Source organism: Ovis aries, chromosome 4 (assembly GCF_016772045.2).
Source record: "Ovis aries strain OAR_USU_Benz2616 breed Rambouillet chromosome 4, ARS-UI_Ramb_v3.0, whole genome shotgun sequence".
NCBI lineage: Eukaryota > Metazoa > Chordata > Mammalia > Artiodactyla > Bovidae > Ovis > Ovis aries.
The window spans coordinates 94,556,598-94,574,735 of NC_056057.1; the positions used below are offsets into that span (position 1 = coordinate 94,556,598).

Sequence of the window (18,138 nt, forward strand, 5' to 3'; positions counted from 1 at the left end):
CCCGCCTTGAGTCCAGAGCCACTGCGGAAGTGCCACTTGGAAGCTGTCCGCATGGAGGGAGAGGAGGAGGAGGGGCTGTGTACACACGCAAGGGTATCTCTGTGAGCACACGTGCACGTGCGTATGTGTGTAGCCCCTTTACCTGCAGGCAGATGTGTGTGCCTCTGAGGGTGAAGAGCTGAAGGGCTAGTGCACGTGCCTGCCTGTGTTTGTGATTTGCACCCCAAACACTTTCCATGTGTGTGGGGATCAGGGCACACCACATCCCAGCTTCCAGCCTATGGTATGGAAAACTTGAACACTTGTCATCTGAACCAGTCTTGTACAGATAGATACATGAGGTCCGGGTGTGTGGGCAGTGGAAGAGGAAATAGTACAAGATGGGAGAGAAGGGTGGGTGTAGTAACACAAAGGGACAAACAGATGTCTACCGTGTCTCCCACCCCTGCCTTGTGAGTTCCAGAGAGTTCCAAGCTGGGTCGGACTGAAAACAATTTAGAAAGTCATTTCTGTCTAAAGTTAGGGTTAGGCTTAGGCCCCAGGGTGGGGGGCTTCCTTGATAGCTCAGTTGGTAAAGAATCTGCCTGCAATGCAGGAGACCCCGGTTTGATTCCTAAGTCGGGAAGATCCTCTGGAAGGGATAGGCTACCCACTCCAGTGTTCTTGGGCTTCCCTTGTAGCTCAGCTAGTAAAGAATCTGCCTGCAATGCAGGAGACCTGGGTTAAATCTTGGGTTGCAAAGATCCCCTGGAGAAGGGAAAGGCTATCCACCCCAGTATTCTGGCCTGGAGAATTCCATAGACCACAGTCTATGGAGTAGCAAAGAGCTGGACACGACTGTGTGACTTTCACTTTCACTAAGGGCCCAAGGGGCCATGGAGTGTTAGAGTCGAGGGTCCCCCGAGCCACACGGTGCAGTGAGTACATACCTGGGCACCTGGGGCAGCACTGGCCGGGTCCACTCTGAGGCCTGGCACAGGTTGTGGGAGGGCAGTTGACCAAGGAGCATGTCACGGTCCCATCCTGGGAGCAGGTGAGAGGGCAATGGCGGTGGGTCCTGGGAGGGGCTGAGCCCGGCAGCGGCAAGCCTAGGGAGGTACCTCGCAGCGGCAGGTGTGGCAAGGGTCTGCATCTGTGAAGTTCTGCCCGTTGGCATACACCTGGCCGTGGTAAGTGCAGCTCTCACAGCTGGGGCAGCAGGCACCTGGGCAGGGCAGGTGGGTCAGAGCCCTACCCATCAAGGTGAACTGGTCAAGGCACAGGGGAGAAAGCCAGCTCGGGGCAGGGCACTCACCTGGGGGCTGGGTGGGGTGCTGGCAGGGAGCTGGGGAGCAGAGCAAAGTCCCACATACAGGTACCCCAGCGTGACAGGAGCAGGTCGTGCAGGGCTGGCCGTCAGGCTCCCACTGGACACCCTCAGCAAACTCCTCTCCATCAAGCACGCAGACTACAGTGGTGTGAGGCAGGGAACGGGTGTCACCGTGGCAACCCAGGCACCTCCATCCATCCCTGTCCTTCCCAGACCACCCAGAACCCTTCCCAGGACCCCAGCTTCGCCATCCCCACAGCCGCCTCTGAACCCACTCTGGAATGGCTGGTGGACTTAGGGATGTGCCCCCTGCCTTACTGTGAAGAAACACTCCTGGCTGCTGGGAGCAGCACCCTTTCATGGTTGTCCCCCACCCCGTCCCCCAATACACACACCTGAGCAGAGCTGGGGGCCAGAGTCAGGCAGGGTGCAGGGCATGCCTGGGCACTCACGCTCCTCGCAGGAGACCTCGCCAGCCTAGGAGGGAGGCTGGGTGAGAGGCCCTCAGGGGACAAGACAGACCTGGGATGTGAGACAGCAGGATTGCCTACCTGGCAGGAGCAGCGGACACAGCGGCCACTCTCTTGGAGTTGGAATGTCTCCTGGTTCTGATACTGGTGTCCCTGGTACTCACAGCCTGGACAAGATGACAGAGGGGCAGGGGGACAGGGCTGGGGGCTGATGGGGAAGCCTCACCACACCTGAGGCCTCCACCTCCCATCCTGATAAGGACAGTCACACGTGTCCTCCAGGAAGCCCTGCCTGCCAGCCTCTGCCGGCCCCCAGGTGCCCAGCATGCCATGAGGCGAGGTGAGAACTCGTCCCTCACCCTTGGTGACAGAGCTCAGGTTCGTTCAAGGGGGCTTCTGTAGGTTCAGTGGAGGGAACCACTCCCACCCCAAGACCCAGAGCCTCTCCTGGGGCAGCGGCTAGCCCTCCCCCTGGAGACTGGAACCCTCACTCACTGTCACAGACAGGGCAGCACTCCCCCAGGGTCCTGCCTGGGTGTCTGCAGGGCGTGGGTGGGCAGGGCGGAGGCTCACACTGGACACTCCCGTTCTGCCAACAAGGCCTGGTCAGCATGCGAGAGGCAGGCCCAGACGCCAGCCCCTCCCTGCTGGGCAGCCACACTCACGGCACAACGGCAGTGCGAGCAGGGGTCCCCAGAGCCCACGGGCTCCCCGCTGTGGTAGTCCCGCCCATTTAGGAAACAGCCTGTTGGGAAGACAGTGCCTGAGACCCTCCTCAGGGACGCGTGCCTGTCAGTGTCCTGGTCTTCTCAGGAGGCCTGTGATAGGCTGTCCATCCACTTTCCGATTCCCCTACCCCCTGCTGACTCACCATCACACACTGGGCAGCAGGTGCCAGGGAGGGGCCGGGCAGGGTATGGGCACAGACTGGCACATTCCCGCTGGTGGCACCGGATGTGGCCCTCCTGTGGGGGACAGAGGAAGGGGCCATCAGAACGCAGCCAGGTAGCAGAAACAGCCTTCAAGTCCCAGCTATCCATTTACTAGATGTTGTTATAAGCAAATTGTGTCCCCCTTCATATTCTTATGTTGCAGTCCTAACTCCATCAGAATGTGACCTTATTTGGAAATAGAGTCGTAGCAGATGTAATCACGTAAGATGAGGTGAGACTGGGAGGGGGTGGCCCCTGATCCAATGACTGGTGTTCTTTTAAAAAGGGGAAATTTGGACATAGACACGCACAGAGAGAGCAGCATGTGGAAACGAAGGCAGAAGCCACGGGCTGCCAAGGATTGCCAGCCAGCCGCCAGAGCTGGAGAGGGGCCTGGAACAGTCTCTCTGACAGTTCTCAGTCAGAACCAACCCTGCCGGCACCTCGATCTTGGACTTCTGCCTCCAGAACCATGAGAGGACCAATTTCTGTTTAAGCTACTCTGTTTGTGGCACTTTGTTATGCAGCCCTAAAAACAAATGCAGGTGTATAACCTGGCATGTCACCTAAAGTTCTCTGTGACTCAGTTTACCCATCTGGAAAAAAAGAGAATGATCCTATTTGCAGGAATAGAAATGCAGACGTAGAGAATGGTCCTATGGCACGGGGAAGGGGTGGGGGAGGGGAGGACGGCATGAGCCCACCAGGCTCCCCCGTCCCTGGGATTCTCCAGGCAAGAACACTGGAGTGGGTTGCCATTTCCTTCTCCAATGCATGAAAGTGAAAAGTGAAAGTGAAGTCGCTCAGTCGTGTCCGACCCTTTGCGACCCCATGGACTGCAGCCCACCAGGCTCCTCCGTCCATGGGATTTTCCAGGCAAGAGCACTGGAGTGGGGTGCCATCGCCTTCTCCGGAGATATATGCACTACCATGTGTGAATAGCTAGCTGATGGGAAGCTGCTGCGATAGCACAAGGAGCTCAGCTCGGTGCTCTGTGATGACCTAGAGCAGTGGGAGAGAGGCTCAAGAGGGAGGTGACATGTGTATACGTATAACTGATCCTAGTCTAGTCAAAGTTATCGTTTTTCCAGTAGTCATGTGTGGATGTGAGAACTGGACCATAAAGAAAGTTGAGCCCTGAAGAATTAATGCTTTTGAACTGTGGTGTTGGAAAAGACTCTTGAGAGTCTTTGGTGAGCTGTCAGGAAGCTCTGTGGCTCTGGCTTCAGCCCTCTGAATCATAGCCCTCCTTGGCGTGCACCCTGCCTGGACGTGAGGCCTTCGTGTCCCTGCCTTTCTCCCCCAGGCTTTGCCCTGACTCTTCCCTATATCTGGTGTCTTAGTCCATTCAGGCTACTGTAATAAAAATCCTGTAGTCTGGGTGGCTTACAAACAACAAAATATTTAGTTCTCACTGTTTGGGAGGCCAGGGAGTTCAAAATAAAGGTGTTAGGAGTTTCAATGTCTGGTGAGAGGCCCGTTCCTGCTTCAAGCATGAGTGCCTGCTAAGTCACTTCAGTCATGTACAACTCTTAGAGATGCTTTGGACGGTAGCTTGTCAGGCTCCTCTGTCCATGGACTTCTCCAGGCAAGAATACTGGAGTGGGTTGCCATGGCCTCCTCCAGGGGATCTTCCCAGTCCTGCTGTATTCTTGCTTGTGTCCCCCACATAGTGAAAGGGGCAAGAGAGCTCTCTGGGGTCTTTTTTCATTTTTGGCTGTACTTGCTGTGCTCTGTGGCACACACAATCTTAGTTCCCCAACCAGGGATCAAACCTGTGCCCCGTGCCGTGGAAGTATGGAGTCTTAACCACAGGACCACCAGGGAAATCCCTCTGGGGTCTTTTTTTTTTTTTTATAAAGGCACTAGTCCTATTCATTACTTTGCCAACAAAAGTCCGTCTGGTCAAAGCTATGGTTTTTCCAGTAGTCATGTATGAATGTGAGAGTTGGGACTATAAAAAAAGGCTGAGTGCTGAAGAATTGATGTTTTGAACTGTGGCATTGGAGAAGACTCTTGAGAGTCCCTTGGATTGCAAGGAGATCAAACCAGTCAATCCTAAAGGAAATCAGTCCTGAATATTCATTGGAAGGACTGATGCTGAAGCTGAAGCTCCAATACTTTGGCCACCTGATGCGAAGAGCCGACTCTTTAGAAAAGACCCTGATGTTGGGAAAGATTGAAGACAGGAGAAGAAGGGAATGACAGAGGACAAGATGGTTGGATGGCACTATCGACTCGATGGACATGAGTTACAGCAAGCTCTGGGAGATGGTGATGGACAGGGAGGCTGGTGTGCTGTGGTCCATGGGGTCAAAAAGAGTTAGACATGACTGAGCAACTGAACAGCAACAAAATCCCATTCATGAGCGCTCTGCCCTCTAGAAGTAATCACCGCCCAAAGGCCCCACCTCCTAATAGCATCATGTAGGGGTTAAGATGTCAACATATGAATGTGAGGGGGGCACACAGACATTCAGTCTATAGCACCTGGAGTGTCCCCCCATTCCTCCCTGCTCAAATCTTACTCACTCATTCAGACCTAAGTAAACACCACCCCACCCTGAACTTTTTCTAGATCTGTGCTGCCCAACAGAAATATAACACAAACCACATATGTCATTTAAAATTCACTGGTAGTTAAAATTCAAAAAGAAAAAGAATCAGATGGAACTAAATGTTAACATTATATTCCATTCAAACCAATGTATCCAAGAAGTTATTTCAGCATCTAATCAACATGAACTGTTAAGAGGCATTTTATGCTTCTTTCTCTCATAATACATCTTTGAAATCCAGTGCGTAGTCTGCCCTTTACGTCCATCTCAAACAGGACAGTCACATTTTGAGGGCTCAGTGTCCACACGGAGTGGCTCCTGCTCAGGCAGCAGGGCTCTGGACATCTCAGATCACCTGTATTTCTCTGTCCCTGGAGTCTGTGCCCCCGTCACATCCTGCCTGCCCAGCCTCACTCCTCCTGTAACCTGAAGCGCCTTGGTTTGGGTTCACCAACATGCTGCCCACCTACTCTGCTTGGAACTGGACATACGGGGCACAACCCCTTCCCCAGCCTCACGGCCTCCAGAATTAGGTCTCCTCCATCTCTGTCCCCTCACAGTGCCTTTTGGGATGTGTTCAGTGGACTGAAGGTGACCCGGGGTCGGGGAGTGGTGGGGGCAACCCAGGAGCAGCATGGGGACTCACCAAGCACTGGCAGATCCGGCAGGGGTCCCCAGGGGTGGTCCACTCTTGGCCATGCTCCCAGTGAGAACCATTTTCTGTGCAGCCTTGAGCTGAGGGAGACAGGCAGAGAGGAAGCCTGGTGGAAATTTCAGCCAGACCCTCCCTCCTCCACATGCCCTCTGAGGGTCCTCCTCGGAGCCTAAACCCAGCCAGATCCTGCCTCTGCCTGGGCCCCTTGCCCCGGCTTCCCAGCACCCCAGGCAGGGTCAAGCCCCAGCTCCTTGGCCTGACTCTCTAGGTCTTCGAGGGCCAGCATGGCCCCGCCCACCTGTCTCTGGCCCCGCCCCACCTCTCAGTGTAAGCCACGCCCACCTGCCAGCTCCTTCCCAACCAACACACGCCCACCTCACATGGAGGGTTAGTCCCAAACTGCCCTCTCTTCCTGGCATCCCCTCTGCCCTTCACCTAGCGAACTGCTCTTTAGCCTTGAGGTTCAGTCCGGACCCACCACCCCCAGGACGCCCTCCCTTCCATGCCCAGGTCTCCACTAGGTCTCCTTCCTCTGAGTTTCCATAGTATCTGTGTGTAATCTAATCCTGCCTTTGCCAGTCCTAGTTTGTGACTCAGTGTCACCCTCTGGTGGTCTGCCTCAAGGGTGCACCGGGTGTCTGCACAAAGCAGGTAACAGTCAATGTTTATTCAGGTATACAGTATCATCATCCCCTTTTACAGATGGGGAACTGAGACAGGAGTAACGCCCTCAGGGGCACACAGGTGCTAAGTGTCAAGGGCAGAACTTGGAGCAGGCATGGTCAGGCACGGCTCCCCCGCTGACGGGACCCCCAGGTCAGGGGTCTGCAGAGTGGGCTCTGGGTTGACGAAACAGCCTAATAGCCCCACCTGGAGCTCCACCAGGGAAGGGGCAGGGGCTCTCACCTTGGCAGGTCAGGCAGCAGTGCCCAGGCCTCAGGACTGGCTCGGAGCAGGGGATGGGTGGGCACTTCGTGGGCACGCAGCGAACCAGGCTCCTCTATAACACACCCACAGCTGTGCTGCCTCAGGCTCTGGCTCCCAGAGAGAGCAGACTGGGCCACAGGGTGGGGATGGAGGGAGAATCTCTCTGGCATCAGGCCTTGGGTGGTATGTGAGGGGCTGAAAGAGTGGCAGGTGCGGCCCAGAGCAGGCGCGGGTATCCCAGGAGGAGCAGGGCCCGGGCAAAGGTTCCGAGGACTCACCAGACAGGAGCACTGGAGACAAGGGTTGGAGCTGGACTGGAAGTTGGCCCCTTCCTCGTAAAGCTGCCCCTCATACTCACAGCCTGGGGAGGATTGCCAGAAAGACAAGCTGGTCAGCAGAGAGCAAGGTGGGTGGTCATCACGCAGGGGAAGGCATGACACCAAGTACATAAGGAACCCTCTGGGGCTGAGGCCAGGGGCAGGGGCGGGGTGGACAAGACAAGGGCAGGTCACCTGGCCGGCAGATGGGGCAGCACTCCCCAGGTGGGGTGTAGCTCTCCACGCAGTTGAGCTCTGAGCATGAGGGCCCCTGGCACCGCACTGTCCCTGCCTGCAGGACAGACACAGAGCCCTCCTTCCTTCTCCACTGCCCAAGCTGAGTGGAGGCCTCGATAGCTCCAGGGCTCAGTGCCAGGGTGGCGGCAGGAGCCCTGCCTGGCCCCCGGGTCAGGCTTAGCACTGCCAGGCCTGGGGTATGCTGGACAGCAGGGACGTAGGTGGTAGCTGGGGCCAGGCTCTGATTCCTTTACCTGGCAGGTGCAGATAACACAGCGCTCCAATTGCCACGTTTCCCCATCTCTGCGGCCTCCAGGGCAGCCTGCAAAACCAGGGCCACGCCCTCAAGTAAGGGACCCAGAGAATTGGGGCAAAAGACAAGGACAAAACATCAAAGGGGCACTGTTCAGGTGAGAATCAGATTTGTATATTTACTACAACATTTCAGCAGATGGCAGTATAGTGTCTGACTCTAATATCAGTAGGTCCATCATTTTACAGCACATGGAAGCAGTGAGGGAAGAGTGACTTTTTAAAAATTTCACCAAAGACATCATCAGTTCAGTTCAGTTCAGTTCCGTTGCTTAGTCATGTCTGACTCTTTGCAACCCCATGGACTGCATGCCAGGCCTCCCTGTCTTTCACCAACTCCCAGAGCTTGCTCAAACTCATGTCCATTGAGTCGGTGATGCCATCCAACCATCTTGTCCTCTGTCATCCCCTTCTCCTCCTGCCTTCAATCTTTCCCAGCATCAGGGTCTTTTCAAAAGAGTCAGCTCTCTAAGACATCATATGGGCTAGCAATGGCCCTGAGGCACCATTTATTTTATGAGCTATGTGTGTGCGCGTGCGAGCACATGTGTGTATGTGTGTGTGTCCCTTTTCTCTGAGATCTAATGACTCCAAAGACATTACTCCTCATCTCACCTTGGCCAAGACTTTCAGGCTACATTGCCAGACCTCAACCAGTGCCTGGGCCCCTGTCCCACCTTTCAAACTACCAGCTGCTATTCTTCCTGCAGTGCAGATGCCAGATAAAATATAGGACACCCACTTAAATGTGAATTTCAGATGAACAACACAAAATTTTTTAGTATAAGTACACCGAAAATATTGCACAATTCAGTTCAGTCGCTCAGTCATGCCCGACTCTTTGCGACCCCATGAATTGCAACATGCCAGGCCTCCTTGTCCATCACCAACTCCCAGAGTTCACTCAAACTCACGTCCATCGAGTCAGTGATGCCATCCAGCCATCTCATCCTCTGTCGTCCCCTTCTCCTGCCCTCAACCTTTCCCAGCATCAGGGTCTTTTCAAATGAGTCAACTCTTCGCTTGAGGTGGCCAAAATATTGGAGTTTCAGCTTCAGCATCAGTCCTTCCAATGAACACCCAGGACTGATCTCCTTCAGAATGGACTGGTTGGATCTCCTTGCAGTCCAAGGGACTCTCAAGAGTCTTTTCCAACACCACAGTTCAAAAGCATCAATTCTTCAGCCCTCAGCTTTCTTCACAGTCCAACTCTCACATCCATACATGACCACAGGAAAAACCATAGCCTTGACTAGATGGACCTTTGTTGGCAAATTAATATCTCTGCTTTTCAATATACTCTCTAGGTTGGTCATAACTTTCCTTCCAAGGAGTAAGCATCTTTTAATTTCATGGCTGCAGTCACCATCTGCAGTGATTTTGGAGCCCCCAAAATAAAGTCTGACACTGTTTCTACTGTTTCCCATCTATTTCCCATGAAGTGATGAACATGAACCAGATGCCATGATCTTCGTTTTCTGAATGTTGAGCTTTAAGTCAACTTTTTCGCTCTCCTCTTTCACTTTTATCAAGAGGCTTTTTAGCTCCTCTTCACTTTCGGCCATAAGGGTGGTGTTATCTGCCTATCTGAGGTTATTGATATTTCTCCCAGCAATCTTGTTTCCAGCTTGTGCTTCTTCCAGCCCAGCATTTCTCATGATGTACTCTGCATAGAAGTTAAATAAGCAGGGTGACAATATACAGCCTTGATATACTCCTGTTCCTATTTGGAACCAATCTGTTGTTCCATGTCCAGTCCTAACTGTTGCTTCCTGACCTGCATATAAGTTTCTCAAGAGGCAGGTCAGGTGGTCTGTATTCCCATCTCTTTCAGAATTTTCCACAGGGTCTTGTGATCCAGTTTGTTGTAATCCACATAGTCAAAGGCTTTGGCATGGTCAATAAAGCAGAAATAGATGTTTTTATGGAACTCTCTTGCTTTTTCAATGATCCAGCGGATGTTGGCAATTTGATCTCTGGATCCTCTGCCTTTTCTAAAACCAGCTTGAACATCTGGAAGTTCACGGTTCATGTACTGCCAAAGCCTGGCTTGCAGAATTTTGAGCATTACTTTACTAGCGTGTGAGATGAGTGCAATTGTGCGATAGTTTGAGCATTCTTTGGCATTGCCTTTCTTTGGGATTGGAATGAAAATGGACCTTTTCCAGTCCTGTGGCCACTGCTTTGTTTTCCAAATTTGCTGGCATATTGAGTGCAGCACTTTCACAGCATCATCTTTCAGGATTTGAGATAACTCAACTGGAATTCCATCACCTCCACTAGCTTTGTTCGTAGTGATGCTTTCTAAGGCCCACTTGACTTCACATTCCAGGATGTCTGGCTCTAGGTGAGTGATCACACCATCATGATTATCTGGGTCGTGAAGATCTTTTTTGTACAGTTCTTCTGTGTATTCTTGCCACCTCTTCTTAATATCTTCTGCTTCTGTTAGGTCCAGACCATTTCTGTCCTTTATCGAGCCCATCTTTGCATGAAATGTTCCCTTGGTATCTCTAATCTTCTTGAAGAGATCTCTAGTCTTTCCCATTCTGTTGTTTTCCTCTATTTCTTTGCATTGATCACTGAGGAGGGCATTCTTATCTCTCCTTGCTATTCTTTGGAACTCTGCATTCAGATATCTTTCCTTTTCTCCTTTTCTTTTCGCTTCTCTTCTTTTCACAGCTATTTGTAAGGCCTCCTCAGGCAGCCATTTTGCTTTTTTGCATTTCTTTTCCATGGGGATGGTCTTGATCCCTGTCTCCCGTATAATGTCATGAACCTCCATCCATAGTTCATCAGGCATTCTATCTATCAGATCTAGTCTCTTAAATCTATTTCTCACTTCCACTGTATAATCATAAGGGATTTGATTTAGGTCGTACCTGAATGGTCTAGCAGTTTTCCCTATTTTCTTCAATTTGAGTCTGTATTTGGTAATAAGGAGTTCATGATCCGAGCCACAGTCAGCTCCTGGTCTTGTTTTTGCTGACTGTATAGAGCTTCTCCATCTTTGGCTGCAAAGAATATAATCAATCTGATTTCGGTGTTGACCATCTGGTGATGTCCATGTGTAGAGTCTTCTCTTGTGTTGTTGGAAGACAGTGTTTGTTATGACCAGTGCGTTCTCTTGGCAAAACTCTATTAACCTTTGCCCTGCTTCATTCCGCATTCCAAGGCCAAATTTGCCTGTTACTCCAGGTGTTTCTTGACCTCCTACTTTTGCATTCCAGTCCCCTATAATGAAAAGGACATCTTTATTGGGTGTTAGTTCTAAAAGGTCTTGTAGGTCTTCATAGAACCGTTCAACTTCAGCTTCTTCAGCATTACTGGTTGGGGCATAGGCTTGGATTACTGTGATATTGAATGGTTTGCCTTGGAAACAAACAGAGATCATTCTGTCATTTTGAGACTGCATCCAAGTACTGCATTTCGGACTCTTTTGTTGACCATGATGGCTACTCCATTTCTTCTAAGGGATTTCTGCCTGCGGTAGTAGATATAATGGTCATCTGAGTTAAATTCACCCATTCCAGTCCATTTTAGTTTGTTGATTCCTAGAATGTCGACATTCACTCTTGCCATATTCTGTTTGACCACTTCCAATTTGCCTTGATTCATGGACCTGCCATTCCAGGTTCCTATGCAATATTGCTCTTTACAGCATCGGACCTTGCTTCTATCACCAGTCACATTGCACAGGACATACTTTAAAAAATATGTGCTATTTATCTAAAATTCAAATATAACAGGGCATCCTGTTTTTATTTGCTGAACCTGAAAACCTTATCTTCCTAACTATGAGCTAGTAATACTTCCCAGAAGTCACTGCCTCCACTTCTGCCCAGCTCTCTTCATGTCACTGGCCCATGGCCTTCCTAGTCTCCTGAAGCTCAGAGTCCACTCTTCCATGGCATACAACCATGTTCCTTAGGAACAACCTTCCTTCTGCAGCCCACTGTCGCCTCTGGCTCCATGCCCAGACCACTGGGCATGCAATAACCCCTACCTGGTCTTCCTGCATCTAGCCCATACCAGATGAATATTCCAAAAATGCCTCTTGGAACATGCCACACTCTGGCTCTGCAGCCTTCAGTGGCTCCCATTGTCCACAAAAGAATGTCCAAACTGCAAGGCTTATAGCAGCCTGTTTCCACTGGCCTTCCCAGGCTGATTTGCTGTGACACATGTCTCCACATTCTGGTGCACAGAGGACCCTCTTTCTGAGGAAACCCCACTCTCCCTTGAAGACCCAGCTTGGATGACCCATCGTCCATAGAGCCCTCCCTGCTTTACTGCCCTCTCCTCTGGCAACCAGCCACTTACTACCTTTCTCTGCATCCTCTTAATCTGTTCACTGGCTCTTAAATCTTATATTGCACTAGCTATATAAATTCATCTTCTTACTAGATTAGAAGCTCCTGGAGGGAATGAAGAAGATCATGTCAAGCCTTTGGCTCAGTCCCAGGCCAGAGGCAGCATTTGCTGACTTGCACTTCACTTCTAAACTCCCTAAACTGGAGCAAGCAGGCGGGCACCCCCTGGGCACATGGCAGGGGGCAGGCCAGGCTTGGGGGCCCCAGAACCAGTGTGGGAAGTGGGGCTGGGGCAGACAGGAAGCTGAGTGGGCTCACAGTGTGGGCAGCATGCTCCTGGCTCTGGGCAGGGTCCTCTTGGGCATGGCTTCTGGGTACAAGTTACAGCTCCTTCCTGTGGGGAAGCAGGTGATAGAACTCTGGAGGGTGGTCCTCCAGAACCAAAACTTCCCCCCACCGGAGGAGCAAGAGGCTGAGCAGGCTCAGAGTCTGCAGGCTACTCTTGGCCCAAGGGCAGAAAAGGGATGTCCTTCCCCAACCCCCATCATCTCCTGCCACTCTCATCCCTCGGAAACCAGCGCTTTCAAGAGCCACCCACATCTCCAGAGTGGGGAGATCCTGGGAAGGGAACCGAACGCTTGCTGTGGAGGGGTGAAGAAGGGAAGGCTGGAGGAAGGTGGAGCCAAGTGAGGGAGAAGAGGCAGATAGATGACAGGGACAGACGCATGAGTGGGGGACACTGAGGGTGCACAGGTGAGGAGCGGGTACAGGAGGATAAGAACCCCTCCGTGTGTGTTGCGGGGGTTGAGCTCCAGAAAGCACAACAATTCAGAATCAACTGAAGGCTGCCAGAGGCAAGGCTTGGAGGGATGGCAGGTAGAACCCCCCACTTCTATACATTCTGCACACCAGCTGCAGTGACAGGCAGCTGAGGTGAGGGGGACAGGGGTGGGGTATCCTGGGGGTCCACGAGAACTCACCAGGCAGCGGCAGGTGGTGCAGGCGTCTGGGGTGAAGGTCTCCCCATTGCCATAGGCCTGACCATTGTGGCTGCAGCCTAGGGAGGACACGGTGCTGTCACTCAGGGCCATCTCCAAGCCCCAGCGTGGTGCCCACGGGCAGGCGGATGGCACTCACCATGGCAGCGGGCCGGGCCAGGCTTGGGGACACAGTTTGCAGCCCCGTCCTGGCAGACGCAGGCTGTGCAGGCGTCGGGCTCCCAGCGAGCCCCCTCGGGCCAGGCCCGGCCCAGCCCCCAGCACTGGGGGGAAGCCCGGTGGCACTCACAGGACTCCAGCTGCGTCACCCTGCCCTGCAGGTCCTTGTTCTGGGGAAGAGGTGGGGGCAGGAGGCACTGGTTCAGCCTTCCCCACCGTCTCCCGCAGGGTATGAAAGCCAGGGCAGGATGAGAAGGAAAATTGACGGAGCAGAGGTGGGCCGACCTCCAGGCAGCATCCCGATCAGACAGCACCAGTTCTCACAGCCTGGGGTCTGGACGGGCTCCCAGAGGAGTATGGGTCCCCAGTCCTCTTCTTTAGACAAAAGGGGACCCAGGCCTCATTACCCAGTTAAAGACCTTTATCCATCCAAAATCTTCCCTGACAATGTCTTATATGAAGTAGGCACTCCATAATGTCCACCAAGTACATGAAAGAAAATGAAAATCTGGTTGACAGATACCTGCAGGTCCTTCTCATGTAAGAAAGAATCGATGTTAATTGTTCAGATAAGAGCCTTTCTATGTGCTTTTAAAACAAAACTCTATTTCAGGGGCCCACAGGCTCCCCTTCCCTCCTTTCTTTCCACTACACCAGGCCTGCTCTGCCCCTGGCACACCCACTGCCTTCAATGGTACCTGTTCTCTGAGCTCCGTGACCTCAGCCTCCAGCCTCTCCAGCCGCTCCTCCAGGGGGCGCCACCGTTCCTCGGGGATCCCAGCAGGGGCTGAGGAGTGGGCTGGCCCCTCTGACTGGTAGTCGTGGATGTCAGCAAAGCCAAGGGGCTCCCTGGAGACAGCCCCACCTGAAGGCACAAGGATCCAGGGAGGGCCTATGGGTGAGGGGGCTAGCAAGGCTTCCTGGGTTTGTCTTCCCAATGATATCAGTCCTATACCCAACCCTTGTCCACATGCCAAACCCACCGTCCTGGGGAGGAGAGATGGTCTGTGAGGGGCTGGAGTGAAAGCATGGGAGGAGGAGGAGGGTTCCCGGGGTGGACAAAAGTGACCCAGACCAGTTTTCCCAAGTAAAGCTATGACAAACCTAGACAGCATATTGAAAACAAAGGCATCACTTTACTAAAAAAAAAAAAAAAAAAACAGTCTGTATAGCCAAAGTTATGGTTATTCCAGTAGCTGCGTATGGATGTGAGAGCTGGACCATAAAGAAGGCTGAGCACCAAAGAATTCATGTTTTCGAAATGTGAGGCTGGGAAAACTCTTGAGAGTCCCTTGGACAGCAAGGAGATCAAACCAGTCAATCCTAAAGGAAATCAACCCTGAATATTCACTGGAAGGACTCATGCTATAGCTGAAGCTCCAATAATTTGGCCACCTGATGAGAAGAGCCAACTCATTGGAAAAGACACTGATGCTGGGAAAGATTGAAGGCAAAAGGAGAAGAGGGTGGCAGAGCATGAGATGGTTGGATGGCATCACTGACTCAATGGATGTGAGTTTGAGCAAACTCCGGGAAATAGTGAAGGACAGGGAAGCCTGGTGTGCTGCAGTCCATGGGGTATCAAAGAGTCAGACACAACTTACTGACTGAATAAGAGTAACAAGAACCTCAGGCAGGTATAAGCCCAAGGGATCCCAGCTCACTGGGGACCTGGGGGGAGGATATAGACCAGGTTTCCCTGTAGCCTGCTCTGACTCTGCAGGGGTCCCCAGCCACAGGGAACGTGCCAGGGTCATCCAGCCTCATTCAGACCAGGGTCTTTGCCAGGGACAGCCTGGGGAACTGACATGTCATGCTGGGAGGGCCCGCAAGTCAGCACAGTCAGCAGGAGAGGGAGACAGACCAGTGCAAGATGGGCCTGCTTCCAGGGACCTGGTGTCTGTGAGCAAACCCCGCCTCCATCCGCTCGGCTTCATCTTCAGAAAGGACACAGCTTCTGGGCACAGCAATGGGCAACTTTTCCCCCTGCTATCACGCCCAAGCCTTGCCACTCCTTTCCAGGCCTATGACAGAGGGGCTTGGGAACCCACACTGGGCAGGGTGTGCTCCAGAAAGCAGGATGTGGCTGCATTTCTTGAAGGGTTTGGGGAAAGTGCTGCCAGGGCCCCTACTAGCTTTCAAGGCTCCATCAGAATGAAGACAGCCAGTCCTGGGTTCTACACGACACTGGGTCCTAGGAGGGGCTGGGGAAGGCCACTTTCACCTCACTTTGGTCTCTATTCCAGTCAGGAAAATAAAGATTATGCAGATGGGGATTGTCTGACTCCAGGCTTGGTTCCCAAACATCATCCCTCCTCTGGGTGAGGTGGGCCGGGCAGCAGAGGTCTGGAGCGGAAAGGGGGTGAGGAGGAGGAAGGGGAGGAGGGACAGGGAAGAGTCCTTCCGCAGAGGCATCTCATTAGTGAGGCTGGCCTGGGTGGCTGAAAGGGCTTCTGGTGATTGCTAGTCCAGTGAAGCAAGGGCACAATGTTGCTCACTCCCCAGCCCCCGACTGCCTCCACCAAAGTGGGTTGGAGAGTCTGGTCCGAAACCTAAATTGTCTTCTTTTGTCCAAACCTGCTTTGTCCTGAGTTCCCTGGCTTGGTTAATGCCACCTTTGTGGTGCGTGCTAAGTTGCTTTGGTCGTGCCTGACTTTGCGACCCCGTGGATTGTAGCCCACCAGGTTCCTCTGTCCATGGGATTCTCCAGGCAAGAACACTGGGGTGGGTTGCCATTTCCTCCTCCAGGAGATCTTCCTGACCCAGAGATCGAACCTGCGTCTCTTAGGTCTCCTGCATTGACAGGTAGGTTCTTTACCACTAGTGCCACCTGGGAAGCTTGATGCCACCCCCACCTACCTAGAAATCTGGGGCTTGGTTGCCCTCTTGGTACCCCTCCCAAACCCCATCAGTCTCTGGTCTCAGCCGGTTATCCCCCCACCCCATCTCCCCAGCTCCACTCCTCTCCCCTCTTATCTCCACTCTTGAGGCTGAAATCTCCCTGCCTCCAGCTGCTCCTCTTCTCCTGGCACAGTTGGTTTAAATCCCACATCTGAAGGCAAATCCAAATGTGACCTTTCCCAAGTGCCCGTTATCTTTTCAGCCTACTCTCCTACCCCCCAACACCCATACCTTGGGAAGGGTGTCATCACTTGGAATGGCCCTCTGTCCTGGTGTGGGATCCAGCTCCCTTCCCGGCCCCATGAAGGGTGGCCAAAGGTGGTCCTGGTATCTTACACCCTTCACCCCAGCTCTACACCCCATGCCCCATGATTCCTTCTTTCAGGCCACAGCCCGCCTGCTGAAGCAAACACAGTCAGGGGGTCAGGAGAAGCTGGGGTCCTCTGGGACCCTCAGGGAAGATCCGGCCAGTCTTTCGCCTGGAGAGACCTGCAGAGAAGAGCTCCTGGTTGTTGTGCAAAGCCTGATTGCTCCCCATGGAACTGTCCTCAGCTCCCCTCCCTTCCCCGCCCCCACCCCTGCCCGACACAATCCATGCACTGACCCCTCTATTCCTGCCGGTCCTGCTGGAGGAAAGCCAGATACAGACACTCAAAGCCAGTTCCCATGGCGGACCTTCTTTTTTTTCCCCTCCGTTCTCGAGACAAATAATTAACTTCAGACTCCCAGATTCCAGGGCAGCCTCTCCCCCACCGCTGCCTGCAGGAATTCCTCCCGAGGCCAGAGCAGGAAGCCCCCTCCTGCTCCGGGACCCCGGAACCCCATGCCATAGTCTCCGTGCTGCCGCCCCCACGTTCGCTCCTCCACCGATGGGGAGGACTCAGGCCGGCTGGAGAGGTGAACATACCGCAAGGCAGGGCCCCGGGAGGCAGCCCCCTCCCAGCCCAGCTGTCCCCTCAGACTGGGCTGAGCAAGAGGTGAGGTCCCACCTGGCTGTCCCCAAACCCTCAGCACCCCAACTTACCTCGGCCGGTCCCTGGGGCCAGTGTCCCGCTCGTGAGCTGCAGAATGAGGGACAGCAGGACGGCAGCGGCTCTGGCCATGCTCGCCCCGCCTTGCTGACTGTGGTCTTGGCTCAGCAGGCACTGGGAGGGGGGGTGGGGACACACCAGGCCGCCTCCCACCCAGCCTTTGTTCAGGGAGGGCTTCTGGTGTCTGTCATCCAGGCCTGTGGTGCCTGCCTCCCTCATGGCACCTCCACCCGGGGCCCCTAGGCCCCATCCTGACCCAGCCCTGGATCAGAGGTGCAGGAGAGTGCCTGGGGGGGCCAGAAGCTGGAAGCAAGTGGGGGTGACTTCTCCTGCATAAGGTCCAGGAGCCAACCCTAAAAAAAAAACCCCACAAATTCGTCACTCTCGGGCTCTGGGACCGCTGGTCTCCCTGACCCTTGGGTCACTCTGCCACCCTGGGGTTCCCTTCTTCACCTGTGTATAGGAGAAGCAAAATGAGCTGGGTTCAAATCCCGGCTCAGCCAACTCCACGTGCCCATAAGCCTCTAACTTCATGCCTCAGTTTCCCTATTTGTAAACTGGCCATAATATCTACTTGTATAGACTTGCAGTGAGGACTAAGCGAAACTATGGAGATAAGGAATTTAGGGTAGGGTAGTGGCTGGCACAGACTAAGTGCTCAGTAAACAAAGGAAAACAAGTGGTGATGCTCCAGGTCTCCAAAGTCAAGGACTCCTGGTTTCCTCCTCCTCTCTCCACCTCTGCATTTCTTTCCTGGACTCTACCCACCATTCCCATCTACCCTGATAGCCCCAGGTTGGGCCCCAAATGCCAAGACTTTCCTTCCCCAACCCATTTCCAGATCTTGGGCTCAGGCCTGGCCTCGGGAGGGGGGCGTTGTGAGTCCAGGCAGGGGGCCGGGCTAGGCCCTGGGCTCTGCAGGGGGAGGGGGAAGAAGGGAGGAAGTGAGAGACACTGGTCACGTGGACCTCAAGCCTGGGAAACTCCTTGGTGCAGCTGGGAAGCAGGGGAGGTGGGAA

General features: G+C 53.5%; 1 protein-coding gene across 3 annotated transcripts in view; it reads right to left on the minus strand.

Annotated features, from left to right (window-relative positions):
* Positions 1–17,220, minus strand: part of KCP (kielin cysteine rich BMP regulator) — a 41,606-nt gene extending 24,386 nt beyond the window's left edge. For 2 of the 3 annotated variants that reach the window (XM_042248800.2, XM_027968789.3), the window contains exons 1-18: positions 17,113–17,220; positions 13,886–14,052; positions 13,168–13,357; positions 13,011–13,087; positions 12,349–12,424; positions 7,660–7,727; positions 7,364–7,460; positions 7,130–7,212; positions 6,831–6,924; positions 5,916–6,004; positions 2,651–2,744; positions 2,445–2,524; positions 2,275–2,368; positions 1,861–1,946; positions 1,705–1,786; positions 1,295–1,447; positions 1,101–1,204; positions 930–1,023 (exon numbers count right to left, since the gene is read on the minus strand). In XM_042248800.2, the coding sequence (XP_042104734.1) occupies positions 930–1,023; positions 1,101–1,204; positions 1,295–1,447; positions 1,705–1,786; positions 1,861–1,946; positions 2,275–2,368; positions 2,445–2,524; positions 2,651–2,744; positions 5,916–6,004; positions 6,831–6,924; positions 7,130–7,212; positions 7,364–7,460; positions 7,660–7,727; positions 12,349–12,424; positions 13,011–13,087; positions 13,168–13,357; positions 13,886–14,052; positions 17,113–17,191 (1,807 nt within the window). In that variant the 5' untranslated portion in view covers positions 17,192–17,220. Of the gene's footprint in view, positions 1–929; positions 1,205–1,294; positions 1,448–1,704; positions 1,787–1,860; positions 1,947–2,274; positions 2,369–2,444; positions 2,525–2,650; positions 2,745–5,915; positions 6,005–6,830; positions 6,925–7,129; positions 7,213–7,363; positions 7,461–7,659; positions 7,728–12,348; positions 12,425–13,010; positions 13,088–13,167; positions 13,358–13,885; positions 14,053–17,112 lie in introns of all 3 variants that reach the window. The other variant, XM_042248801.2, reaches the window with a different exon arrangement.
* Between the last annotated feature and the right edge of the window lie 918 nt (positions 17,221–18,138).